This window comes from Vespa mandarinia, chromosome 9 (assembly GCF_050613455.1).
Source record: "Vespa mandarinia isolate Hongniang chromosome 9, ASM5061345v1, whole genome shotgun sequence".
Classification (NCBI taxonomy): domain Eukaryota; kingdom Metazoa; phylum Arthropoda; class Insecta; order Hymenoptera; family Vespidae; genus Vespa; species Vespa mandarinia.
The window spans coordinates 3,398,539-3,426,217 of record NC_140818.1 but is presented as its reverse complement, the minus strand read 5'-3'; the positions used below and the strand labels follow the sequence as shown (position 1 = coordinate 3,426,217).

The following is a 27,679-nucleotide window of genomic DNA, read 5'->3' as shown; positions in this document are numbered from 1 at the left end:
CTACAGCGCTCCTATCGGGTAAAGACGGAATTACAATGTTCTATATAACGGAAACAATTTTTTTTAAGTTTACAATGAAGTCGTTTTTATTCCTTTCTTTTTTCGTATAGCATAATTTCTGTCAAATTAAAAAATAAAATAATAAAATAATAATTAAATAATACAAAAAATAAAAAAAACAAATGAAACAATAACAAATATATTAAATAAAATAACATTTATAAAATTAGCTTGAATTGTAGAATAAATTACAATTATGTAAAAGTAATTAATTGATAAAGTAAATTGGAAAATACAAAACACTTGCAAATAGGTAATTCAAAATAATTTAGTTAGCAGTTATCTTGAGAATTTCCTTTGGCTAAATGTTTCCTTCAACAAATTTGATTACTTCTCTATAACATTATAAAACTAGTTTAGTATGCAGTTAGAATTGCATTGCAATTTTTTCCCTTCTTTCTTGTCATATAATTGTTAAATTTGTTCACTTGTTCAAACAAAATTGAGGAAAAAGAACGATAATCACAGCTCTTTTTTCGAGACACAAATTTCATTCGCATCTCCATACAAAGTATTAATCTACGTATTAAACTTTCTATAAATTAAGATTTAGAACGATATTATTATACAGACAAAATTTTTTGTACATATTTTTATTGATCTTCGAGTATTCTTTATTTTCCGACTTTTCGTTAATATAAAATTAATTATAAACCAGTTTTCTGCAAAGAAAATGTGAATTACGATGAGAAAATGTAATACATTTGACTTCAATTTTTAAAACAGATATATAACAACATCGAATTACTATACATTGGATGCATAATGCAAGAAAAGAAATTGTACCTTAACAAAGAAATAATTTTCAAATAATAATTACAGAACTCTTTTTATAACGAGAACAAAAATAAACGTAACCAAATATAATTAAAATATTGTTTTAATAAATATAAAAATTTAAGTCAATGTCACATAGATGAGGTTTTATAGTTAATTTATTAGTATAATATCACATAGTGTATTAGAAGTTCCAATTCGTTAAAGAAAATGTTGTGGTCCTGAAAAGGGCCGTTTATAATCAAAAAATGACTGGAGAAGATTCTGCATCTATTCTTATGCAGATATTTAACCACCAAATCCATAAAGAGTACGTCCTTGACGTTTCAGAGCGTAGACGACGTCCATGGCTGTCACAGTCTTTCTCTTAGCGTGTTCGGTGTACGTGACTGCATCACGAATAACGTTTTCCAGGAAAACTTTCAATACGCCACGAGTTTCTTCGTAAATCAATCCAGAAATGCGTTTCACACCACCTCGCCGGGCCAAACGACGAATAGCAGGCTTGGTGATACCTTGGATGTTATCACGAAGAACTTTCCTGTGACGCTTGGCACCTCCCTTTCCCAATCCTTTTCCTCCCTTTCCTCGACCAGTCATTGTAAAATTTTTACAAAAGTAAATAAGATCAGATGAGAACAGAACCTTACGGAACCACAGCAATCGTTGGAATGACTCAGAATACTGGATATTGTTCTATTTATATCTGGCAACTAACCTTTTCCCCCACCAAATGCAATGCACCAATCAGAGAGCCTGGAGACGCAACACGAGTTCTTTCGTCTAATTCACTCGCTCAGACGTTCAATAATATGAAAAATATTTTACAAAGTTATTTCTCGTTAGTCAAATTGTAAAAAATTATTTATATAATGATCTAAACATTAAATAAATTTTCAAACCTTAAATAAATGTATAACATTACAATATTTAGTTTCTTTTTATATTATTATAAATCTACAAACTGATTTGATGAATTTTATAAAAATATTAATTATATGAAGAGTACGTATTTAAATGTATTCATTATATCGGATATATTATCTATTTGCTTTTAGTGAATTCATGTATATGTTTATTATGTCTTTATTAATAAATTTTAATAAAGACTATTACAATAAATAAATTTGATGTTTGTCTGAATATCTTTACATCTAGCAAATAATAGAATTTTAAATAAATCCAAATTTCATCGTATATATTTTTAAAATTATACAAAGAATAAATCATTCAAAGATGATAATTTCTAATTGTAAGAGCTACATTATTCATGCATGAAAATTAATTGATGCTCTAAATCAAATAGAAAAAAAAAGATATTGAACAACGATGCATACTATCTTTCAGAAGTTGAAGCAGAACCTAAAATAACTATGTTAGAATGTTTTTAACAGCAAAAATATAAACCAAACTAATTCTTCCTTAGTTTAAAAGTATGTCTTCAATAAGCAATGCCTTCAAAAAAACAATCAATAAGCTAATCCCTGACAAAGGCTTTTATTAGGAATAATACTATTATAAGTTGTTATGTATTGATCAATTTATTATGTTATCTTTGTCTGGAAATTTTCTGTTATGAAATTTGATAACCGATCTAATCTTGTTATTTGTTAAATTTATGCACGAGAATTAAACATAATGTTTACATATGAATTCAATGGTATTGTGACATGTCATTTTTAACACAATGATGATGTTATATTGTAAACTGAACTGTGGTGTCTACCATAGTTAACAGGATTTTTGGAAAATATGTTAAATATCCATGCACCTATTTAAAACAATATAAATATTTTATTATATGAAGTTTTTCAGTAGGAATAATATCTGTATCTTAAAGATCTTTATTATCAGCACTATCTGTATATATAAAAAAAGAAACATTCCTTTCTTATCTTACAATGTCTATCAGAAAAAAGTAATTATTGGTATGAGAATAACTGCCATTTTTATTATCATTCTTAGTGTTCTATTGTCATACCACATTGATATATGAAAATAATTTGCAAAAAAATTCAGTATAAGTATATTTAACTTTTTAAACTTATTTCCTAAATTTTATTAAGAAAAAATGTACGTTGTAATGGGAATATTTATTGATAGATGTATATTTTTATTTGTGAATGAGAATAAGCCTATCATAAAAGAAATGCTGGCCCTGATAAGGGCAGTTTTTTATTATTTGAAACCTGAACAAATTAAGCTCTTTCTCCTCTAATTCGTCGTGCCAATTGAATATCTTTAGGCATGATGGTAACACGTTTTGCGTGAATGGGACGAAGATTGGTATCTTTGAATAACCCAACTAAGTATGCTTCACTAGCTTCATGAAGAGCTATTACAGTTGAACTAAATCGGTCTTGAAATCTTGAGCAATTTCACGTACGAGACGTTGGAATGGTAACTTTCGGATAAGTAATTCAGTGCTCTTTTGATAACGACGAATTTCTCGAAGAGCCACAGTGCCTGGCCTATAACGATGTGGTTTCTTTACTCCACCAGTTGCAGGCGCACTCTTTCGAGCTGCCTTGGTAGCCAATTGCTTCCGAGGAGCCTTTCCTCCAGTTGACTTTCGCGCGGTTTGCTTAGTACGAGCCATTCTTAAAATCGACGATAAATACCTTACTCCACGAACAGCTGAGAAATTATTCTTTGACTTTATTTATTGCACGCAAACGCTTTAACACAGCTGTATGACTAGTTCCTAGTTTAGATCCAAGTATTCGACTAGTTATGTGTGGATTGGATTCCACAGTCTTCCTTAATACCTCGTTATCAATACGAACCGATGGTCTTCCTCGCGGCTCATTGACGATACTCAAATTACCAGAACGAAATTTTTGGAACCAATATCGAGCATTTTTTTCATTGGTGGATCCATCTCCGAATGCCTGATTAATATTTGTTGAAGCTTGAGCTGCGGTATGATTTAATTTAAACTCGTACAAGAAGAGTAAATGTAAATCGCGTTTTGTTTCCATCTGGTTTAGGATAAAAATAATATAAAAATGGGATACAAATATGAAAAAATTTTACAAAATGAGTAAGAAGAATACCTTTAAAAGCTTTATAAATTAAAACATCGAGCGCACATTACAATGTATCTCTCTCAGTCACAGCTAAACACAGACTAAACCAGAAACGCCCATTTCAAAGTTTCCAACCTAATAATAACTTCACCAACAACCCATTGTTTATATATTCTGTAGGGTATCCGTACTGATCGTTGATTGGACAGAGGATCAATAGTGGGAGAAATCATTAGAGGTGGTCCGACTGTCTACGCGATAGTAATTCTTCGTACGTATAATTACTACTAGATGGCGTATTAAGAAAATATTTTTTCCCAGTCATTTAAGAATTCGAAATGTTTTTTATTTTTCTTACAATTTGAAATCTCTAAAATACGTACTACATCTTACATTTTTATTTTTCTTACTATTTGGAATCTCTAAAATAGGTCCTTAAAATATTAAGATGTCAGTTATAATACTTTTAAAGTTATACAGATTTACAGACCACGGCGTCGCAAAAAATTGTTTCGTCCACTCTTTTTTTCGTCCTTTCCGACTTATTCTTTATCCCTTTCATTGATTCTATTTGACATTACATTTCCGTTACAACGATTTACTTAACGAGTTACTTTTGAACTTTGAACGAAGTAGACGTGAAATTTTGAAAAATTGATAGAAAAGGCGAACAAGGTTAGCACGCGCATAAAATAGTATGAGAAAATAGAATGTTTTGCGGAAATTGATACAATTTCGAAATATAGCAATATATGAGGAAACAAAATTTGAGAGACAGTATAAATGATAAGTTTTATATAAACAAAGAAGATAACTATAGTATCCTAAACTTTTTTTGGGTTTTCTCTGTTATCAGTGCATTCTTATATATATAAAAAGTATAAAAAAGATATAACTTTTATTTAAAAAAGTAGATTGGATTTTAAAATGGCATGAAATACAGTTCTAGATTGCGTTAATGAAGTTGTTATAATTTATATCAGCTTATGTCCTTTGATTGATAAAACTTTTGAAATAAACTGAAGAATAATTTTTGCCATGTGACTTTTAAGCATTCGATTAAAGAGATTCGCTTTATTCTATGGAATTATGAATACTAGTCAAGGACTTACTGTAAAAATATATTACGCATGCCTTGAAAATAATCATTGTTCATGCGAACCAGTCTATGACATTCAATAAAAGCCGGCGAGGTAGAGAAAAGGAAATACGGTAATACAACATCTGAATTGACCATGTCTGGAGTTGTTTCATAAAAAAAAAATGTTTCAGCTCGCTATTTGGAGTCACCATTCATGTTGAACTATATAGTAAATATGAAGTTATCGATATAGTTATCGAAGAAATTGAGTTTTTTACCAATCATTTAATTTATAAAAAGATAAGTCTGACACTTCGGAATAATATGAAGAACAAACAATTATTAAGATTTAGTTGACAATAAAAGAAAATGGATATAGCAAAGGTAATGTTATTGCAGAAAAGATAGAGCAGATATTTTATAAGAGTTTTTTGAAAATTGAGGAAAATTTTTTTTACAGTTCTAGTATAACTGATTATTGGTAAGTTACTGAAAGGCTTTATTAATCCTTATACTCGTTATTAGTCGTTATCGTAACTTCTGTCGCACTTATTGTAACACATGGAAATTTTTAAATGAGTATTTCTCGAAATAACATTTTCCAGATTGTTTACATATTTTTCTGAAAAATTATTAGGCCAATGGATTTGCAATTTTACAAAAATAACAAGTAAATTTAAAAAAAAAACAAGTGTATAAAACTATAGATGGAACTAAAATTATATCGATAGTTTGGATATTTACTTTTGGTCCTCTTATTTTGATGAAAAGTTTTTCCAAAAAATCGAACTTTGATTTCAATGATTTGGTTAGTTATCAAACGATAACTGTACTCATATAAATTAAAAAAAAATCTTTGGTTTTTTGTTTCAAACAAATAGGATGACTGCAACGACGAATTTATTTTCCATGACGTAAGATGTAGTACGTAAGACCTAAAGAAATTCACCAATCAGAATTGATCATTCCCCTCCTCCTTTTACATTTGCAATATATAAGCTATATCATTAAAAAATTTTACAAGGATGAAATTTTCTTACAGCTAACGGTCCAACCAATCACATGTCTTTTTGCATATAAACTTGTTATTTCAAATTTTATGAATCTAACCTTATATGTATCCCTTATATATTGCAATTAAAATTATGAAGAACATTCTGTTTTAATGTTTTAATAAAATATAAATACATTAAAAAAACGATGATGCAACATTTGATGCATAAGAATTGTATATTTTCATATGATTTCCTCGATGACGACTGTGATTGGACGAAATTAATGACTTAAAGTAGTCGTAAATATGAAGACGTTTACGTAGAAACAATTCATGGTTTTCATCTTACGTTTTACATCGATGCTTGTTTATAATATTAAATAAATATTAATGTACGTAGTAGTAGTTTCAAGGTCTCACGGTAAAAGATCGATACATTGATCTCTTTGTCTGCTCGTACTGAGACCGCTCCAAAGCATGGTTGTGAGATGGTATGGATACCCTCCGTCCACATGTACAGGTTTGCTGTACTCTCATTGTTTTCATCGATACCAGTGACACTCATCCTGCGGCTACTAGTTCTATACTGATTTATAAATTCTCGAACAATAATAAAGATAAAACGGAAGTTGAAAATCCTGGCGCGGACAATAACGACGTTATTAATTCTCAGCCCAGAAGTAATACCTTTATCCAGAAGCTCTGTTTTAAACTTGTTTAATTCTTGTGACATTTCTCGCCTTAAATACGAATATATTGGCTTTTGGTGTGAAAGACATTTAATTACAATAATTAAATTTGATGCTTACTTGTCTATATATCTTTACATCTAGCAAATAGTAGATTTTTAAATAAATCCAAATTTCATGGTATATATTTTTAAAATTATACAAAGAATAAATCATTCAAAGATGATAATTTCTAATTGTAAGAGCTACATCAATCATGCATGAAAATTAATTGACGCTCTATATCAAATAGAAAAAAAGATATTGAACAATGATGCATACTATCTTCCAGAAGTTGCAACAGAACCTAAAATAACTATGTTAGAAAGTTTTTATAGCTAAAATATAAACCAAACTAATTCTTCCTTAGTTTAAAAGTATGCCTTCAATAAGCAATGCCTTCAAAAAAACAATAAGCAAATCCCTGACAAAGGCTTTTATTAGGAATAATACTATTATAAGTTGTTATGTATTGATCAATTTATTATGTTATCTTTGTCTGGAAATTTTCTGTTATGAAATTTGATAACCGATCTAATCTTGTTGTTATTTGTTAAATTTATGCACGAGAATTAAACATAATGTTTACATATGAATTCAATGGTATTGTGACATGTCATTTTTAACACAATGATAATGTTATATTGTAAACTAAACTGTGGTGTCTACCATAGTTAACAGGATTTTTGGAAAATATGTTAAATATCCATGCACCTATTTAAAACAATATAAATATTTTATTACATGAAGTTTTTCAGTAGGAATAATATCTATATCTTAAAAATCTTTATTATCAGCACTATCTGTATATAAAAAAAAATAAACATTCCTTTCTTATCTTACAATGTCTAACAGAAAAAAGTAATTATTGGTATCAGAATTATTGCCATTTTTATCATTCTCACTTAGTGTTCTATTGTCATACCACATTGATATATATAAATAATTTGCAAAAAAATTCAGTATAAGTATATTTAACTTTTTAAACTTATTTTCTAAATTTTATTAAGAAAAAATGTACGTTGTAATGGGAATATTTATTGATAGATGTATATTTTTATTTGTGAATGAGAATAAGCCTATCATAAAAGAAATGCTGGCCCTGATAAGGGCCGTTTCTTATTATTTGAAACCTGATCAAATTAAGCTCTTTCTCCTCTAATTCGTCGTGCCAATTGAATATCTTTAGGCATGATGGTAACACGTTTTGCGTGAATGGCACAAAGATTAGTATCTTCAAATAATCCAACCAAGTATGCTTCACTAGCTTCTTGAAGAGCCATTACAGCTGAACTTTGGAAACGTAAATCGGTTTTGAAATCTTGAGCAATTTCACGCACGAGACGTTGGAATGGTAACTTTCGGATTAGTAATTCAGTACTCTTTTGATAACGACGAATTTCACGAAGAGCCACAGTGCCTGGCCTATAACGATGTGGTTTCTTTACTCCGCCAGTTGCAGGCGCACTCTTTCGAGCTGCCTTGGTAGCCAATTGTTTCCGTGGAGCCTTTCCTCCAGTTGACTTACGCGCAGTTTGCTTGGTACGAGCCATTTCTTAACAGAGACCGACAACAACTCAATGAACATCTGACAAACATATAACTTGGCTGCTCCGAAGCGCCATTTATATATACTGTAGAGTATCCATACTGATCATCGATTGGATAATAGTTTGGTAGTGGGAGAAATCGAAAGAGACGGTTCGACTTTCTACGCGCGGGAGAAGTTGTTTGTAAATATGATTACTATTAGATTGTGTATTAATTATAAATAATGTGATAAAGAAAAACATAAATAAAAATATTAATGAAATATAAAATAATAATAATATTTATTCTTATATTGATAATTTACATTGTTTATAATACATATATTATTATTTATATGCATATTTTTAATTCAATTAGATAATAATATAGATTACTTCTATAATATATTTGGATAATTGTTAAGTTGTTAAAGTATATAACATAAAACATGGAGATAATTGTATTGTCGTATTAATTGTATTTATAAAACTTCAATAATTTATAACAAAACGAATTATAGAAATAAGCAAGTGTTGATTTTAAAAGTGTTATGTTGTTATTAAAAAATTCTTATAAATCTTTAATACTTGAAAATAAACTTTGAATAGGGATAAATGTTCATATAAAATTCTTATAATGCGTCACACTATGTAATTTTTATTGTTTATAATATATATGCGTTTGATATATTTAAATATGTTACTAGTTTTCTATTATATTTCTCATTTTACATAAATTTGTTAATATATATATATTTTATCTACCAAACTATGCGGTATTTCTACATTCGAACAAATCGTTTCCAATAATGAAGTATATTATCGCAAATAAGATATATTAAATATTTTCAATACGTAAGAACATTGATTGCTTTCGTTGATTAAATATGATTTTTATATTTTTCAATAATACCTTTTGACAATAACGTTTACGTTTTCAATCTTTTTAAACAAATTTTACAGTACCTTTGTTGGGAATCTACCGTTGTTAAAAATACGCGAACGCATCATATAATATCTATCTTAAGAGATTCTTACATTACATTCGATGTTTTCAATATCGAAAATTTTTAAATGGTTATTATTCATTTTTTATGACTATTCGGTATAAAACGAGTATTGTCATTAATGTTTATATGAATGTCTATAAGTAAGAATAGATAAAAGTACGGACGTGGAAGATAAGTTACACAGTACTAGTACGCAGTTTTATTGTTGTATTTTTAACGTGGATGAGATGTTATGCCGTCGAACTATTAACTGAAATAGGAAGATTATTCTGTCAAGGTATTATTGACATTAAAAATTATACAATTATTGCAATAAATAGAACGTATTAAGACTTTATTTGCTGTTAAACAATCTGCAATAGAAAGCACGCTTCTAAATATGAGCATATAAATGAAAGTATGTAACGTATACGTTTAAATGGATATAAATATCTGAAAATTCATAAACTTATCTTTCATTTGATATATATTATCAATCATTACGATGATCGGTGTCGAAAAAATAAAGGAAGAAACACGGAGGTAAAATTGTAGCTACGTCTTTCTGATCGAAGCGACTGTGCGCCATACTAGGTGAGCCTCTCTTCATGGTCCGCAACTAGAGACGCATACCCGCGATTTTGGAGCGAGCTTCATATTCGAGGCATTCTCTGTCGTACTCTGTCGGACTATCGAAGCCTGTACTATCGTAGTCGAATTTCTTTTCTAATTTGACTTTAAAATGGAGGACACGACAAATAATAGTGGAAATACAACAGTTGAAAATAACATCGAGAACGTGAAGCCTGCTCCAAAGAAAACTGCTAAAGCAAAAACGAAAGCGCAACGACCGAAATCCACACATCCACCAACCTCTGAAATGGTTACCGCTGCCATTAAAGAGTTAAAGGATCGTAAGGGCTCGTCGTTGCAGGCTATTAAGAAATATATCGTCGCTACGTACAAAGTTGATGGTGAAAAAGTAACGCCATTCATAAAACGATATTTAAAAACTGCAGTATCGTCTGGTTCTGTAGTACAAACTAAAGGAAAAGGTGCATCGGGATCGTTTAAACTTTCAACTGTTAAAAGTGGAACCACCAAGCCGAAACCTCAACGTTCTCCTAAAGAGAAAAAAGCTACAGATAAATCTGTGGAGAAAAAGAATGCTGTAGCAAATAAACCGGCGAGTAATAGTAAGAAAGCTAAAGCGCCGAAGAAGGCCGAGACTGCAAAGAAACCTGCAGATCAAAAGAAACCAAAAGCAGCGTCAACTCCTAAAACTGCAGCTAAAGCTGGCGTTAAAACTGCTGCCGCTGCTGCTACTGCCGCCGCCGCAGCCGCCGCTGCTGCGACTACAGCCGAAAAGAAAACTACGAAAAAGGCGACGCAAACGAAAACTATATCAAAAACGAGAAAAACTGCGAAAGCACCAGCCGCCAAAACTAAAACTCCAAAACCGAAAAAAGCTACGACTAACAAGGCCACTGCTAAGAAATAATTATATCAGATATAAACACACAAATGGCCCTTTTCAGGGCCACAAATTATTTCCAAACAGGAACAATATCAAATTTGTCCACTTATTTTTATAAAAAAAAAAAAAAAAAATAATCCTAAAATTCAATAAAGATTTCCAAAAAAACCCTACAGAAGAAAGGTCTGAACTTTACGCAGGCCTCTTCTTTTCTGTATCACGTATAGGACGGTTTGATTAGCGATAGGTGAATAATAGAGATTATTTTTTTAGTATCTTAAAGGTAATTCAGGAGAATGGGGATTGGTCATATGCACCAATTATAATAAATAGTACAGACATATGACAGTATAATGATTTGAATATAGGTTCTTTCTTTTTAAATATAGGTATGTTAATAAAGAATTTTTGTTAACAAATTGGTTGCCATAGTGATCATCGTTGACAATCTTATCGAGCTCTCTTTTTATATGATTCTTCTCTTTATATACGTCGCGACAGTAAACGACGTTGAACAAGTATATAAACTTTATCTTACATATAATATTTATGTGAATTTTTCTAATAATATAATTCAATTCAATATTCTATTTTTCTATTATTTTCATATAATCAAATTTAAATCGCGTGGGCGGGGAAAATTTGTCAAAATATGCTTGGCGGCGAATGTCTTGAGGGATGACTCGTTTTAGGTAGGTGTGACTCATGTTAGCTAAAGGTGAATATAGAATACCTTGTTTTCAAAGATCTGTTCATATGTATTATTTACAATAAATAGAAGCCAAAACCAATTGACAATATACATATATATATATGTATATGTCATGATTATTGGATTAATTAACTAAGTATCGGTTTAAAAGAAGTTAATGGAGCTTATTTGGTCAACATATATGCATTACCGATAACTTTTAAAAGATAAAAACTTTTGGCTTATCCACGCGATATTGTCATACGGTTCTTTGACAATAAATATACACAGAAGATCTCTGACATTAAAAACAAGAATGGTTAAATTATCAAAGGAAATGGAGATGATAATATATCAATGTTCATTAATAATAATAATATTATGAACTCATCATCAAAATAAATTAAATGGAATATATTTAGATACATATTTTTGGTATTACCAATCTCTTCAATTAATTAATCAAATCAATTTGTAGATTTTAAAAATAATAATAATAATAATAATAATAATAATAATGATAACAGATTTACAATAATATAAAAAAAAACGTTACGTTAGAGAATGTATATCTTTCAAAATTTTAATAATTGTTTAGATTATTAGAAAAGATACATTTTAGAATAATTGCCGATGATTTTATTACGTAGAAATGATTTACTTTAATAAAATATTTTTCAAGTTATTGACCACACGAAAGGAGTGTTAATTACAGTGTAGAATTCTTACTGCTTCGTTAGGCTTTCCGATTGGTGCGTTGCATTTGGTGGGAGTACACAAGGTAAGTTGTCAGATATAAATACGACGGTCTAAAAGAAAAGTCATTGTCAGGGGGGGGAGATAAATGCAATATTCCAATACTACAGGATCATTATGATAGTTCATCATTTGCTGCCTTTCATCCACATGATTTGACCAAAATAGTCGATTAGAAGTATTAACAATTTTTAACGTAAAAGATCAAATTAAGGCTATCCTTCTCTAGTTGCAACTAAGATAGACAATCATATGATAATTATTAATACGATTCTTCGTAATAAAAACTAATTGTGCAAGTAATTTTTTTGATTAAAAATTTTGGTCAATGATAAGCTCATAACATCATTTATTCGTTGTATAAAAAGATTGAAGTATTAGCAATGGAATTACAGCTATAACTATTATGAGTTAATCCATAATATTTTAAATCACTCAGTAAGTCTCCGGTCTGACACATATATGGCAACACTATTGACAGACCCATATGATTTCTGAATAGAAGCATATATATAAAAATTTCATGACATTCTGATAATTAGTTTATAGGTTACAGTGCTTTTAATGACTCCAGTTTTGTAATTTTCAAAACAATGAATAAAAAAAAATTTCGTGTGTTGATCAAACATTGTTCTTTGATTGGGGAAAAATACTGTTGAAGTCAAACAGTGGCTTGAGATAAGCGTTATGGTCTGCAACAGGGAAATCAACTATTATTGACTGATATGCTGAATTTAAACGCGGTTGTACAGACACCGATGATATTGAATGCTCTGGTCTGATATTGAATGCTCCAAAATCGGCAGTTCTTCTGGAAAACCTAAAAAAAAATTCCACAAAGTAGTTTTGAAAGACTATAAAATGAAGTTGCGTGAGGTAGCTAACACCTTAAAGATATCAGAAGATAATGTGTTTGCAATTTTATACGAAAATTTGAGCATGCTTAAGTTGCTTTCGAAATGGGTGACACGTTTGCTCACACCGGATAAAAAACAACAACAACGCGTCGACGATTTAGAGCGCTGTTTGGAGTTATTCAAGCGAGATAAAAAGAATTTCTTGCGTCGATATGTGACAATGAATGAAACATGGATCCACTACTAAACATCTGAATCAAAAAGATCGTCAGCTAAGTAGACAGTAGCCGGTGAAACTTGTCCAAAGCGACTAAAAACTCAAAAGTCAGCTGGCAAGGTTATGAAATCCGTATTTTGATACGTGCATGGTATATTTTGTTCATCGACTATCTTGAGAAAGATAAAACTATTAATAGCAAATATTACACGGCATTATTGGATTGATTGAGTGTAGAAATCAAGAAAAAAACGACCTCATATGCAAAAAGAAAAGTGCTCTTTCACTAAGACAATGTCTCGTGTCACAAGTCAATGAAAACGATGGTTAAATTAAATGAATTATACTTTGAATTATTTCCCCATCTATCGCGTACTCTCCAGATCTGACCCCTAACGACTACTGGCTTTTTGTAGATATCAAAAAGATGCTCCAAGGAAAAAAATTTGGCTAAAATGTAGATGTGATTGCTGAAACTGAGGCCTATTTTGAGAGCAAAGATAAATCGTTCTACGAAGAAGGCATCAAAAAATTAGAGAATCGTTGGAATGAATGTATCATTCTTGAAGGAGAATATGTCGACGAATAAAGTCAAATTTCTAAAAAAAAAAATTTGTTTTTCTTAGCTAGACCGGAGACTTATTGATTGATGTGTTAGGTAGATGATCATATGAAAATTATTAATACGATTCTTCGTGAGATAAACTAATTGTGCAAATAATGAGTTGCAATTTTGTTGGTTTAAAATTTTGATCAACGATGAGCTTATAACATCGTTTATTCGTCGTATAAAAAGATTAAAATGTTGACAATGGAATTATAGCAATATCTGTTATTGTGAGTTAATCCGTAATATTTCGGATTAACTTATAATATAAATATACCAATGGATTATAATCGGTACCATTCAGAACAAATCAAACATTTAGGATCACATTTCGTATTGCAACACATGCTAAAGCTGCCCAACTGATAAACACTCTTATGAATCAGCTTGAACATGGGATGGAGGGAGTTTAATGGAAGAATTTTATTTCTCCTGACTCCATTTCTCTTGTTTATATCTTTGATTAGCCTTGAGAACCATAAAGACCGGGGAGATGATAGAATAACAACACTTATGTTAAAGCATATCTCATTTAAAATCGTTTTATAAATTTATTAAGCTTTTAAGATTTATATCATTCGCAGTTATTTTCTTAATGAATGGAAAATCACTAAGATTATTCCTACTTTCAAATCTAATAAATTCAAAGATAATGTGAGTAGTTATAGGCTCATTATCCTCAACTCCGTGCTGAATAAAAAGATACATTTAAAAGATACATTTGTAACAAGTTATTAAAACATTTCAACAATATCAAGGCAATTATCAATCAGCAATTTGGCTTTAGGAAGGTTCATTCAATGTAATAGACTCATTCATCATAAAACAAGTACATCAATGACTTTAATAGTTCTCGAGCTAATTACCTTTCATATTTCAATCAGTAAAGATATCAGCTTTATTTTTCCGTACGACTAATCTTGAATAATAGACATCTTTTCATTAATATATAAAATATTTTATAATAATCAATCTGTACATTCGTTTAAAAAGTACATAACTCATAACACACGTTAAATATGAAACAATTTTAAGTATTTATAAAGGATAGTAAAGTTCCAGGAAGTAAATTTTTCAGTGATCGTCAATATTAATTGTTATTTATTAAAAATAACTACCGCGTATTAGTGTCAGGGCATCATTGAAGAGAATTTCAAACCTACAGCAATGTCGATTTATCTCATTTTTGAATGATCTACGAATCAAACTCCCTCAATTTCGATCTAAATCGTGGATGAATGTTTTGGAGTCATTAAAAAACTTCTCAAATTGTATGTGAATGAAATCCTTCCGATCACTCAATTATGTCGAGAACGAAAGATCTAAATCGGCATGGATGATTGATTGTAATTAATTATTACAAAATCATTATAGATTTTTATTGTAATTAATTAATAATAGATCATATTTTTTGTTTTATTTATTAGATCAGCATAGGATTTACTTGTTTTATATGTTTTTATAATTTTTGTACTTTGAATATATCAATGAATTTATAAATATTTTTCTTTCGTGGAAATAGTAAAGAATCAATATTAATGAGTTCTAATAAAGAATAAGCAGTCCATAATCAAGTAATATATTTTTTACTTTTTGTTTTTTTTTTTTTTTTAAATTCTATTAAATTCATAATTTTTATTCTTAAAATCGTAGTACTATATTAAAACCATTGTTACGAAATGTATGTGATATGGCAATTGTGGGGGGGGACCATTAAAAGTGCATTGAACCAAGATGCAAATGAAGTTGAAACAAATACACTGGGATATGCGCCAAGTTCTCCCTTTGCCACGCATGATGAGAAAAGAGTATTTGTTTAAATTAAGATCGAGAAATTTTCACTTTCTTTTTTTCTTTCAAAGTTAAATCAAATTAAATTCAAGATTTTATCTTTCATAAATAATATATATATATATATATATATATATATATATATATATATATATATATATTTCTTTCCTTATTTCTTTTTTTTTTCTATAAAATCAAGTTTTATTAGAACCATTAAAATAGAGAATTTTAAAATCACGAAACGAATAGGAAATGGTATTTGTGTGGAACACTGAAACAACATTGAGTAAAAATACATTTGGAGTTGAAATAAGCACACTTAAATAGATACCATATTCTTCAATAACGTTACGTGAAGATTAAAGATTAAGAACTTTTCATTTTCGATATAAATAATTCAATATAATAATAAATAATTCAATATAATTTATGATATATACATATATATACATAAATATATATATATATATATATATATATATTTGATAGTTACATTAACAAGAACATAGATTTATCCGTGATACATGCTGATTACTTAAAAAAATAATAATATGTATAGATATAAGAAATAGATCTCACGGTATGTTAGATTTAAAATAACTTAATTGAAAAAAACTTAATTGTTGTGTTACACGTGAGAGTGATATAATCAAAGCAAACTTATACACCGACGCAATAGGCGCATAGCGGAAATAGTATATCTTTATTGCGTTTATAGTTTATATTTTGTCCATATCTGCGCTGAAGTTACATATGCTACGAGCGAAAAGTGGTTTAAAGTCTTAAAGATCGTCAATTCCTTAAACTATTTTTTTAAATTATAAAACTCTTCTAAACCATAATATTTTCTTGACCAAAATGAAGTATCTCTGAATCATTAATGGTGATTGATATTAAATTAATTCCTATTGCTTCATGAATTAGCAATACATAATAAAATAATATTGTCAACTTTTATGCTTCAAACAACGACAAAGTATAATAAACAAATACTTAATAAATATAATATTTAATGTATGGTTCATTATTTTTCGATGGTAACACGTAAAAAAATCTAATAGACACTTATCTCTTAATTTAGTTTATCTTGTTATTAAATTCGTAAATAACATGCATCAATTTTTCAAAATAACAGATAAAACCATACATCTCGTATCTTTGAATTTTATGCTACATTGATATTCAGTTTTTCTCTTTAACATTCATCATCATCATTAAGTATTATAACATCATAGTATCATATAACATCATTAAATATCAAAGTACAATAATTATTTCATGGTATTATTGGATATTACAAATCTTTTTATTAATATTATAATATATGATTATATATTATATTATTATATATTATATTATATATTATAATATATAATTTCTGAACAATCCTAAATTTAAAAATGAAAATTTTTCAAAATTATGACCATTTATCTTATCGACAAGTAAACACGAAGGTAGTATCGACTGGTACATCGTTAAATGCTACTTACGATGAGCAACTTCTCATACGCTGTTGCCAAATCCTTAAATGATTCTGTTACACATTCTTTCATTACGATGTTGCCACATATTTGCATGGTTAACTTACATATGTATCTAAAAGCTAAATTTAAAAAAAATTACTTACATATTTATATCTTTACAAATATAAAAACAAATCTGCTTTAATTTGCATAAATTTGAATTGAATGTACATAAATTTAAATAAACAAAACAATTTTTTATAATTTCGCTAATAGAAAAAAAAAAATTACTTGCAAATATAAAAATTAACATTTGTATATATTTACAAGATAAACTAATGTTTATAACGAACCATTAATACCGTAATTCAAACGAGATAATTCCCTAAGAAAAAATTCATCTGGTGGCCCTAAAAAGGGCCGTTTTAGTTTGCAAATTTTTAATTATGTTTTCTTTTCTGTCTTCTTTGGAAGCAAAACAGCTTGTATATTCGGCAAGACACCACCCTGAGCAATAGTCACGCCAGACAACAATTTATTTAATTCTTCGTCATTTCGAATCGCCAATTGTAAATGTCTTGGAATAATTCTAGTTTTTTTGTTATCGCGAGCTGCATTTCCGGCCAATTCGAGAACTTCAGCAGCTAGATATTCCATTACTGCCGCCAAATATACTGGCGCTCCGGCTCCAACACGTTCGGCATAATTACCCTTCCTTAAAAGACGATGGATACGGCCAACTGGAAACTGTAATCCAGCTCTATTTGACCGCGACTTCGCTTTACCCTTTACTTTACCACCTTTCCCACGTCCGGACATATCGTACTTCTTTAAAAAAATATAAATTTATAAAATCGTAACGAACGCTTCCAGTTCTGTTTCAGAAATAACGATGTGCAATGAGGTTATCGTATTTATACTGTTCCTCGTACATCGAAACGGACCAATGAAATTGCTCGGGAGGTTCTGGGGCTTCTATAGCGCTCCTATTGGTGGAAGACAGAGTCACTACAGACTACATAACGAGAGTCAAACCCAGCGAAGGGTTATTATTCGCTAAGCTATACGTGGTATTGAATCTGTTGCGATAAACAAAGATTTGTATTCATTATGCCGCCTAAAGCTAGTGGTAAAGCTGTTAAAAAAGCTGGTAAAGCACAGAAGAACATTAGTAAGTCCGACAAAAAGAAGAAGCGTAAGAGGAAGGAAAGCTATGCTATTTACATCTACAAAGTACTTAAGCAAGTACATCCGGATACCGGAATCTCCAGTAAAGCCATGAGTATTATGAACAGTTTCGTCAACGATGTTTTTGAACGAATTGCCGCGGAAGCATCGAGATTAGCTCATTATAATAAACGTTCGACGATCACTTCTCGGGAAATTCAAACTGCAGTGCGTTTGTTGTTACCTGGTGAGCTCGCAAAACACGCTGTTAGCGAAGGTACTAAAGCAGTGACCAAATATACGAGCTCAAAATAAAAGATTAATATCGTGGAATTATAAAACCGGCCCTTTTTAGGGCCACCAATAATTTTTTACGTTGAACATGTTTCTTATATGGAAATATTCAAATTTTTATTTGTGCTGTTTTTTTTATATTTAACTATTATCTTTCTAATTTATATCATCTCTGTAGCTTGTTATAAGAATTATATTAAATTTTTTTTTTAATTCGTCCATATACCGAGTTGTAGATATAAATGTTACACAGTAAATTCACAAGATGTTTTAAGTTTATTGATAATTTTGCCGAATCTGCACCAACAAATTCTGATATCAAAATTGACCAAGCAATCATTGTATCTTTGCAATTTTCCTATCTTTGGTCAAGATCAATGTCATATATACCGATAAAACAATCGGATCTCATTCGAATACCGTCATTAATTACAATATATACCAGACTGGCGATCATTTTCTTATTTTATTAAATTATGACATATGGTTTCTACTGGCAAAATCGAATAATAAAAATTGTTGTCTAATCCATAATTTTATCGTATACGATTGACAATGTTATCATGTGAACATTTACATACATAAATGAATATATGCGCTCTTATAGAAAGGAGTAAAAATAAACGCTTAAAAAAACAAAACTGAATCGATGTCATATGAACGGCGGAGTCATTAACATTTACGAAACTATACATTTTTTATATATAGAACAATATGAGAACAGTTTTTTTTTAATCATTTTTTGTGTTTCATCATTTTTCATCAATATACAATGAATAAAGCGTAACGAAGATACTAAATCATTTACCCAACTTTAAAAAAGTTATCCTTCTAGAGAAGTTACAAAATTATATTTTTAAAATGCTAAATACGATCAAAATTATTTCATTTTAATAAGAAAATTATTTTATTATAGTAATATAAATAGTGGTTGAATATATGACGACATATTATGAAAGTAGTTTAATGATAGGAAAAAATGAATTATTAAAAAATTTAATACACTCAACAATTCCAATTGAATACACTATTGCAATGTACAAAAGAACACATTTGGATTGATTTATAATTTGTGATGAAACAAAAACTGAACAATTAAACATCAAATGTTAACTAAAATATTAACAATCAAATTGAATTTCATATTGCATAGGTAAAAATATATAAAAACTTATTTTTAATGGGCATAATTAGTATTATAAAATCGAAATCGATTAATCGAAACAATCGTTTTCGTTTCGATTGTCGATGTATTTCAACTGATTATAAAAGGTTCGATTAATCGAAAAAAAATCGATTTTATTTTTTCGGAACATCGATTGTTGAACATCGATTTTTTAAAAAAATGTTTGAAAAATTTTTGCAACTAATTTTAAATCGAGAAAGTATTGTTTATTCAAGAAAAAATATTTTTTATCACTCGTACCCTTTATTACTTTTTCAGTTCTAACTCCCTTTAAATACATAATTTATTTGAGAAAATCGGTTGTTGAATATTAATGCTCGATTATGAAGTTTTTATTAACTATGAAGTTAATAAGGAAAAAACTTTCATAAAAATAGATTTTTCGATTAATCGATTATTTGATCAGTTGATTGATGGTATTATTGATTGTCAACGATCGATTATGCGCAAGTTGATTTTATTACAATACTAGTAATTACTAATGTATCGGAGAAGTTCCATTTCGTCAAAAAAATTTGTGGCCCTGAGAAGGGCCGTTTTTATTATCAAAAAATAACTGAAAGACCTGCATCTACGAAAGTTTTTAACCACCAAACCCATAGAGAGTGCGGCCTTGACGTTTCAGAGCGTAGACGACGTCCATGGCTGTTACAGTCTTTCTCTTTGCGTGTTCAGTGTACGTGACTGCATCACGAATAACGTTTTCCAGAAAAACTTTCAATACGCCACGGGTTTCTTCGTAAATTAATCCAGAAATACGTTTCACACCACCTCGCCGAGCTAAGCGACGAATTGCAGGTTTGGTGATACCTTGGATATTATCACGAAGAACTTTCCTGTGACGCTTGGCACCTCCCTTTCCCAATCCTTTTCCTCCCTTTCCTCGACCAGTCATTGCGAAATTTTACAAAAGCAAGTAGATCAAAACAGATCCTCACAGAACCGTAGCTGTCGTTGGAATGACTTCGAATGCTTGGTGTCGCCCTATTTATACCTTGCAACCTAACCTTTTCCCCCACTAAATACAACGCACCAATCAGAGAGCTTGGAGACACAGTAAGTATTCTTAATTGACTTTCACTCGCTTCGAGCGGTCGATAACTTGAAAAATATTTCATCTTATTATTTCTCCATAATTAAATTCTCATAAATTATTTGTAAAATATTTCTTTATTTTGTATAATAATTCAAGTAGTAACAAAAAATTGTAGTTAATTCATTCTGCAGCGTATCGTTCTTTTTTTATATTTTTATAAATCTCTTTTTATTATTACTCAAATATTATTTCTACAATCTTCTATTATATCATTATTATATATTATATTATATTATCATTAAATATAATTTATAACAATTGTGCTATGAAGAAATAACATAATAAAATATTTTTCAAGTTATTGACCGTCTGAAGAGAATGAATGACAATGAAGAATTCTTTCTACTTCTCTAGGTTTTCCAATTGGTGGATTGCGTTTGGTAGGGGAAAAGATTAGTTGCCAGATATAAATAGGGTGACTCCAAGCGTTCGAAGTCATTCCAACGACTACTACAGTTCCGAAAGGTTCTCTTGTAATCTATTGTAATTTGCTTTTGTAAAATTTCACCATGACTGGTCGTGGAAAGGGAGGAAAAGGATTGGGAAAAGGAGGTGCTAAGCGTCACAGGAAAGTTCTTCGTGATAACATCCAAGGTATCACCAAGCCTGCAATTCGTCGTTTGGCCCGGCGAGGTGGTGTGAAACGCATTTCTGGATTGATTTACGAAGAAACTCGTGGCGTATTGAAAGTTTTCCTGGAAAACGTTATTCGTGATGCAGTCACGTACACCGAACACGCTAAGAGAAAGACTGTGACAGCCATGGACGTCGTCTACGCTCTGAAACGTCAAGGACGTACTCTCTATGGATTTGGTGGTTAAAAGCTGCCATAGCTGCAGAATTCAGTCATTTTTTGATTATAAACGGCCCTTCTCAGGGCCACAATATTTTTTTAACGAAATGGAACTTCTCCATTACATTAGTAAAATTATGTTATTAAATAAATTTTCAAATAACCTATTTTCTTACAATAAACTATACTTTTATTATATTTAGTTATATATATTCATCTTTTGTTTCATTCATCCTTGCTATGACAAATCTTATTTTTTTTATTAAAAGAGTAAATTATTTCACTGGAATTAACAGCATTTCAAGGATATATTTTTCTCAACCATTTTATGGGCAATATCTTTAAAATGAGAAATAATTGTTTTTTTTTTTACTTACACTTTATACATTTCATATTGAATTCTCATTTTTAAAAAAATGAGAAAAAAAATTGGAAAAATTATCAAAATAGTAGACAAAACCGTTTTATATATCTAAATCTATAGATTCTTAAAAGTTTTTAACATTTAGATGTATTATTTGCTATGAAAAATAAATTTTAATAATTGTATGCATATAAAGCCATATACTTATATATAATTGCAAAGATATTATATAAACTATAGAGCAATGTGTGTTACTAAAAGTGAATGTTTTTGATATTAATCCTATTTTAACAAACATGATTCATAGTACGCAATGAGCAATATTTTGGATACTGCTGCAGGAAATAGAATATTTTGTTTATATTATATGTTGAATTGATGATGTTCAATTTATTTGTTTTTTTTTAGTAAACATAGATCAACACATTTCAGAAGTGAAATTTGTTACTTCCCGCAAACAAAATCAGAATATATTTCTTTTCGTAATAGATTTTATCAAAACTTGCTATTTGTCTAAATCAATAAACACTTTATCGCTATAAATGAAAACATGCTACTTTCGAGAGCAATTGAAACGTACTGTTGCTCTTCATGTTACGAAGTTCAAAGTACTAGTCTGTCTTAGCAAGACAAAAGAAATGTGATATTTCTTGTAATGCATATTTATAAGATGATGAAATTACATATACAGAAAATAATAATTTAAATAAAAATTGTAATATTACCATAAAAGAATATATGTTCAACGTAAAATATTATTGGTGGCCCTAAAAAGGGCCGGTTTTATAATTCCACGATTTTAATCATTTATTTTGAGCTTGTGTATTTGGTCACAGCTTTAGTACCTTCGCTAACAGCGTGTTTTGCGAGCTCACCAGGTAACAACAAACGCACTGCAGTTTGAATTTCTCGAGAAGTGATTGTTGAACGTTTATTGTAATGAGCTAATCTCGATGCTTCCGCGGCAATTCGTTCAAAAACATCGTTGACAAAACTATTCATAATACTCATGGCTTTACTGGAAATTCCAGTATCCGGATGGACTTGCTTAAGTACTTTGTAGATGTAAATAGCATAACTTTCCTTCCTCTTACGCTTCTTCTTTTTATCGGACTTGCTAATGTTCTTCTGTGCTTTACCAGCTTTTTTAACAGCTTTACCACTAGCTTTAGGCGGCATAATGAATACAAATCTTTGTTTATCGCAACAGATTCGATATCACGTATAGCTTAGCGAATAATAACTTGTTGCGGGGTTTGTCTCCTGTTATGTAATTAACTTGTAGTGACTCCATCCTCCACCAATAAGAGCGCTATAGAAGCCCAAGAATCTTTCGAGCAATTTCATTGGTCCGTTTCCACGTACAAGGAACCGTATAAATACGATAATGCTACTGAGCACTGTTATTTCCGGAACAAAGTTTATAGCTTTTTTGTTTCGTATTTAAAAGTTTATATTTGAATGAACTGACACGAATTGTCTCCATTTATCATCAATGGTAATTAAAACACACGCTACACATTCCAAAATAATAACAATAACAAGACAGACATTATACTATGTAATCACATAATCCTACGATCATTACTAAATTATATACTTGCCAGATCATACATGACAATTTTGAATCAATCGTCAACTCTCTCTATAATAAACTTCATCTATACAAAATGTAGGATGATCAATCAATGATGAATCTCTAATTCAAACATCTGATTATTGTGCTATAACGCATATAGCCAACTCCAAAAACTAGATTCTTATGTGAATTATAAACTAGGACCACTATTATTTCTTGCTCATGAGAAAGATCAAATAGAAAAGCAACATTTTCATGTTGCAACGACGTCGATGATTATAAAAATATGATTGTCAGTGAGAATCATTCACTATCAATAACTCAATACCTGAAAATTGAAAAGAATTTAATAGATAATCTTCATCTGATTAATCTTATCCGGTTTTGCAAGATCAGTTGAAATAAATTGAAATATAGAGGAAAACAATTATTCTTTGATTTTATACATGATCCTTCTACACAAATCTAAATCTGCTTCTCCAAAAATTAGTTAAATTAAAGTCTAACTATTTTAATGTTATAACCGAGTACATTACGCAAAACTATAATAGAAGACGACACTGTTGAAATGGGAGTTCAGCTGTATCTTTTCAGCATCAATTTTGTTTATTAATAATATTGCTATGCACTCTTAGACTCGTTCGACTCTTTTTTTTGTTGTTGTTGTGGTATCGCAATCTTTGCCGCATCCTGAAAATCTCATAATTTTACTCGGAAGATTGCAAAATTATCTGAGTATCTTCATTGATTTTGAATATCTTCAGTGACTGAATTTTTGATAAAATTGAAGTCTGCTTTTTCACGAAAAGGGGTCGTCTTATATTTCTGAAAAAGAACTATATCAACTAGTTATCAGTGATTTTTGAGTTTCATGGTGGTCAAGATCACTCTCGTGGAATTATTTTTCGAATAGTCGATCCGATTGAATATCTATAAAAATGTGTATTAAATTCGGACCTCGCTTATGGAGTATCAGATATGGTTTGAAATATTATTCAACCTAAATATTTGAAAATTAATATTCAACAAATGTAAATCGAAACTTTAAAATAATATTTGGATTATCTAAGGATGGTTCCATTTGAAATACTTTACGACTTTACTACTTTGTAAACAAATCTACTAATTTTTATTATCGCGTTTAATTTCATAAATAAAAATCTCGTAAATATTTTTAAATTTATCGTTTTCTGTATTTATATATATATATTTCTTTTTGTATAGAAAAATCTAAATTGATTTAAGAAATATTATATTAGCAAATTATCTCCTATGTTTTTTTTTCCCAAGAATTTCTAACTTTTATACCAAAAAACAAATAAACATATACTCTTGAATAATCAATAATTTTATCATAAAATATCTATTAGAGTTATTAAACATTGTAAAATATTTTAAGTATTAAATTGTTCGTATTGTAATTCAAATCCATTATTAGCATATAGTTAATTTAATATCTTCGTAAAAAAAATCCTATCTCACTGACGATGTGAAATTCAAGAATCCCCTTAATCATAATGAATTCGTTTTGGCCCTAAAAAGGGCCGTTTAAAATCGCATAATAGATTATGCTTTCTTCTCCGTCTTTTTTGGTAATAAAACACTTTGAATGTTCGGCAATACACCCCCTTGAGCGATAGTTACACCAGATAGTACTTTGTTCAATTCTTCATCGTGACGTATGGCAAGTTGTACATGCCTCGGAACTATTCTGGTTTTTTTATTATCACGCGCTGCATTTCCAGTCAATTCTAAAACTTCTGCGGCAAGATATTCTAATACTGCAGCCAGGTATACAGGTGCACCAGCACCTACACGTTCGGCATAATTACCCTTCCTTAAAAGTCGATGGATACGGCCAACAGGAAATTGTAAACCAGCTCGGAGAGATCGTGATTTAATAGTAATCTTTCCTTTTGATTTACTATCACTGCTTCGTCCAGACATTTTAATGATATTAGAAGATATAAGAAACGTGTAAAATACAATAGCACAGTCTGAATGCGCCAATCGAATGATCGCTCCGAATAGAACGGTTCATATATATACAAAAACTTGAACCATCCGTCCGACCAATGGCGTTCGAGCGTGATCCCCTCTTCAATGCGATTGGCGCAGCCCCACTCTCGTCTTATTACATATAAGGAACGCCGTATTTCACGAACTTCATTCAACGTTTTGATTTCGTGTAGTGCTGTTGTATTCGACGATAACTTCAATTAATTATTCACTATGCCGCCTAAAGCTAGTGGTAAAGCTGTTAAGAAAGCTGGTAAAGCTCAGAAGAACATCAGTAAATCCGATAAGAAGAAGAAACGTAAGAGGAAGGAAAGTTACGCTATTTATATCTATAAAGTACTTAAGCAAGTACATCCGGATACCGGAATCTCCAGTAAAGCCATGAGTATTATGAATAGTTTCGTCAACGATGTTTTTGAACGAATTGCCGCGGAAGCATCGAGATTAGCTCATTATAATAAACGTTCGACGATCACTTCTCGGGAAATTCAAACTGCAGTGCGTTTGTTGTTACCTGGTGAGCTTGCAAAACACGCTGTTAGCGAAGGTACCAAAGCTGTGACCAAATATACAAGCTCTAAATGAATTTTGTGTTACGGAAAAAAAGAACCGGCCCTTTTTAGGGCCACCAATAATTTATTACGTGGAACATATTAATACGGAATTAAAATTTGTTTTGATATAATAAACCAATTTTATTGGAATTTTTGGTGAATTGTGCATTGAGATCAATTTTGTTTACAATTAGTAATTTTAAATGTGTTGTGTGGATAGCGTTAAAATTTTCCCAAATAAATCATTTCTATCGAATATAAATTTCTGAAAATCGTTTTTATTTCCATATACCATTTGATTTTTTCAAATTTGTCAAAATATTGAGAATAATGTAAATAATGTAAATGAGTAAAGCACTTTGTACAAATAATAAGTGAAGTAAACTTACCTATTAACGAAAGATATTTGCTCCTTATAGATAATACATTTTCTTTTTTCAATATTCAAAAGGAAATAAAATGTTAAGAAGGAAAATGAGAAATTGGAAAATATTTGATTGCTATTATTTATCTTTTTTTTCTTTTTTTTCTTCATTTTCTTTTTCCTCATCGATAGTGAGCCGCATAATCTGTGAAGCGAGCATTCACATCGAACTTCGAGTACGCCTATTTTTTATTTGCAGATTTACATATTAATATCTAAAAATTTACAACAAACAGGAATGTGTCTTTAGGTGTATGCGGGTGTGTTTTCTCTTTTTTTACTTTTTCTTTTCTTTTTTTTTCTTTTTTTTTTCTTTTTTTTTTTTTTTTTTTTTCTTTTTTTTTTCATTATATTTTTATTTTTTTTAAATGCATATTCGTGAGTGGCAGACCTGAGAAATTGATCACTCGTATATATCTTTAATTTACGGTCAATAGAATCGTTTCGTTAGTTTAACATCTTGTTCGATATTATCGAAGCAAATTTATCTTTTATATTTAACTTTGAAGTTTTTCTTTTGTTCTTTTTGGTTTCTTTTTTTTTTCTTTTTTTTTTTTTCTTCGAACAACAAAATATCCTAATATTTTATTAAATATCCAAAATATATATACAAAAAAAAAAAAAAGAAAAATAATAAAATAATAAAAAAAAATTACGTACGTAGGTCAGCCAATCACGAAAAATTCGAGTCGTCTTAAACTAAAACGAATTTCTTTTTAGCAATCATTAATAATTACACATCGATCCACGCTCCGCAATGTTGATTTATCACCCAAAATGTTTATTTGTTTATTTGAATATTTTATTTTCAACGAAAGGTGATCGAGCGATGATTAACGCGGAATAAGAATTTCTTTCATCTTTTTTTTTTTTCTTTTTTTATATATATATTTTTCTTTTTCTCCTTCTTCGTCTTCATTTTTTTTTTCCCCCCTTTTCTTTTATTACTCTTCTTTATTTCGAAGTAAATACTCTAGAGTAGAAAAAGGGTGAAGAGAGTGAGGTCAAATGAAAATTTTAGAAAGCTCGTACGACTTGTCTCCCTCACGATTTGCATGATCTTCTCTTTCTTTATTATTTTTCTTTTTCTTTTTTTTTTTTTTCATCTTTCTCTTTTCACTTTTTCAATATATTGACGAAGAGAGAACAATAGAATT

At 29.7% G+C, this 27,679-nt stretch overlaps 11 protein-coding genes and 1 pseudogene across 12 annotated transcripts; 4 read left to right on the top strand and 8 right to left on the bottom strand.

The window, feature by feature from the left end:
* Window positions 1-977: 977 nt before the first annotated feature.
* Window positions 978-1,525, bottom strand: LOC118443295 (histone H4). The gene has a single exon (XM_035870035.2). The coding sequence runs from the start codon at window positions 1,435-1,437 to the stop codon at window positions 1,126-1,128; it is 312 nt and encodes a 103-aa protein (XP_035725928.1). The 5' UTR covers window positions 1,438-1,525; the 3' UTR covers window positions 978-1,125.
* Window positions 1,526-2,764: 1,239 nt separating this feature from the next.
* LOC118443284 (histone H3-like) lies at window positions 2,765-4,016 on the bottom strand (annotated as a pseudogene). Its single transcript, XR_014982512.1, has 2 exons — window positions 3,894-4,016; window positions 2,765-3,818 (listed from the first exon to the last, which is right to left on the bottom strand). The product of XR_014982512.1 is annotated as a histone H3-like (transcript).
* Window positions 3,483-5,103, bottom strand: LOC146872756 (histone-lysine N-methyltransferase SETMAR-like). Its single transcript, XM_085659432.1, has 2 exons — window positions 5,029-5,103; window positions 3,483-3,818 (listed from the first exon to the last, which is right to left on the bottom strand). Exons 1-2 carry the CDS (start codon window positions 5,101-5,103, stop codon window positions 3,483-3,485), a joined length of 411 nt encoding a protein of 136 aa, XP_085515558.1.
* A 2,662-nt stretch (window positions 5,104-7,765) lies between these two features.
* LOC146872755 (histone H3) lies at window positions 7,766-8,256 on the bottom strand. The gene has a single exon (XM_085659230.1). It carries the CDS (start codon window positions 8,220-8,222, stop codon window positions 7,812-7,814), a length of 411 nt encoding a protein of 136 aa, XP_085515356.1. The 5' UTR covers window positions 8,223-8,256; the 3' UTR covers window positions 7,766-7,811.
* A 1,579-nt stretch (window positions 8,257-9,835) lies between these two features.
* Window positions 9,836-10,766, top strand: LOC118443281 (uncharacterized). Its single transcript, XM_035870020.2, has one exon. It carries the CDS (start codon window positions 9,930-9,932, stop codon window positions 10,686-10,688), a length of 759 nt encoding a protein of 252 aa, XP_035725913.1. The 5' UTR covers window positions 9,836-9,929; the 3' UTR covers window positions 10,689-10,766.
* A 6,648-nt stretch (window positions 10,767-17,414) lies between these two features.
* LOC118443286 (histone H2A-like) lies at window positions 17,415-17,917 on the bottom strand. The gene has a single exon (XM_035870024.2). It carries the CDS (start codon window positions 17,863-17,865, stop codon window positions 17,491-17,493), a length of 375 nt encoding a protein of 124 aa, XP_035725917.1. The 5' UTR covers window positions 17,866-17,917; the 3' UTR covers window positions 17,415-17,490.
* Window positions 17,918-18,111: 194 nt separating this feature from the next.
* Window positions 18,112-18,578, top strand: LOC118443293 (histone H2B-like). The gene has a single exon (XM_035870032.2). It carries the CDS (start codon window positions 18,157-18,159, stop codon window positions 18,526-18,528), a length of 372 nt encoding a protein of 123 aa, XP_035725925.1. The 5' UTR covers window positions 18,112-18,156; the 3' UTR covers window positions 18,529-18,578.
* A 1,137-nt stretch (window positions 18,579-19,715) lies between these two features.
* Window positions 19,716-20,642, bottom strand: LOC118443296 (histone H4). The gene has a single exon (XM_035870036.2). The coding sequence runs from the start codon at window positions 20,586-20,588 to the stop codon at window positions 20,277-20,279; it is 312 nt and encodes a 103-aa protein (XP_035725929.1). The 5' UTR covers window positions 20,589-20,642; the 3' UTR covers window positions 19,716-20,276.
* Window positions 20,643-21,238: 596 nt separating this feature from the next.
* LOC118443297 (histone H4) lies at window positions 21,239-21,769 on the top strand. The gene has a single exon (XM_035870037.2). The coding sequence runs from the start codon at window positions 21,299-21,301 to the stop codon at window positions 21,608-21,610; it is 312 nt and encodes a 103-aa protein (XP_035725930.1). The 5' UTR covers window positions 21,239-21,298; the 3' UTR covers window positions 21,611-21,769.
* Window positions 21,770-22,711: 942 nt separating this feature from the next.
* LOC118443294 (histone H2B-like) lies at window positions 22,712-23,155 on the bottom strand. Its single transcript, XM_035870033.2, has one exon. The coding sequence runs from the start codon at window positions 23,123-23,125 to the stop codon at window positions 22,754-22,756; it is 372 nt and encodes a 123-aa protein (XP_035725926.2). The 5' UTR covers window positions 23,126-23,155; the 3' UTR covers window positions 22,712-22,753.
* Window positions 23,156-25,073: 1,918 nt separating this feature from the next.
* On the bottom strand, window positions 25,074-25,525 carry LOC118443285 (histone H2A-like). Its single transcript, XM_035870023.2, has one exon. The coding sequence runs from the start codon at window positions 25,470-25,472 to the stop codon at window positions 25,092-25,094; it is 381 nt and encodes a 126-aa protein (XP_035725916.1). The 5' UTR covers window positions 25,473-25,525; the 3' UTR covers window positions 25,074-25,091.
* Window positions 25,526-25,707: 182 nt separating this feature from the next.
* LOC118443292 (histone H2B-like) lies at window positions 25,708-26,313 on the top strand. Its single transcript, XM_035870031.2, has one exon. The coding sequence runs from the start codon at window positions 25,758-25,760 to the stop codon at window positions 26,127-26,129; it is 372 nt and encodes a 123-aa protein (XP_035725924.1). The 5' UTR covers window positions 25,708-25,757; the 3' UTR covers window positions 26,130-26,313.
* The last annotated feature ends 1,366 nt before the right edge of the window (window positions 26,314-27,679 follow it).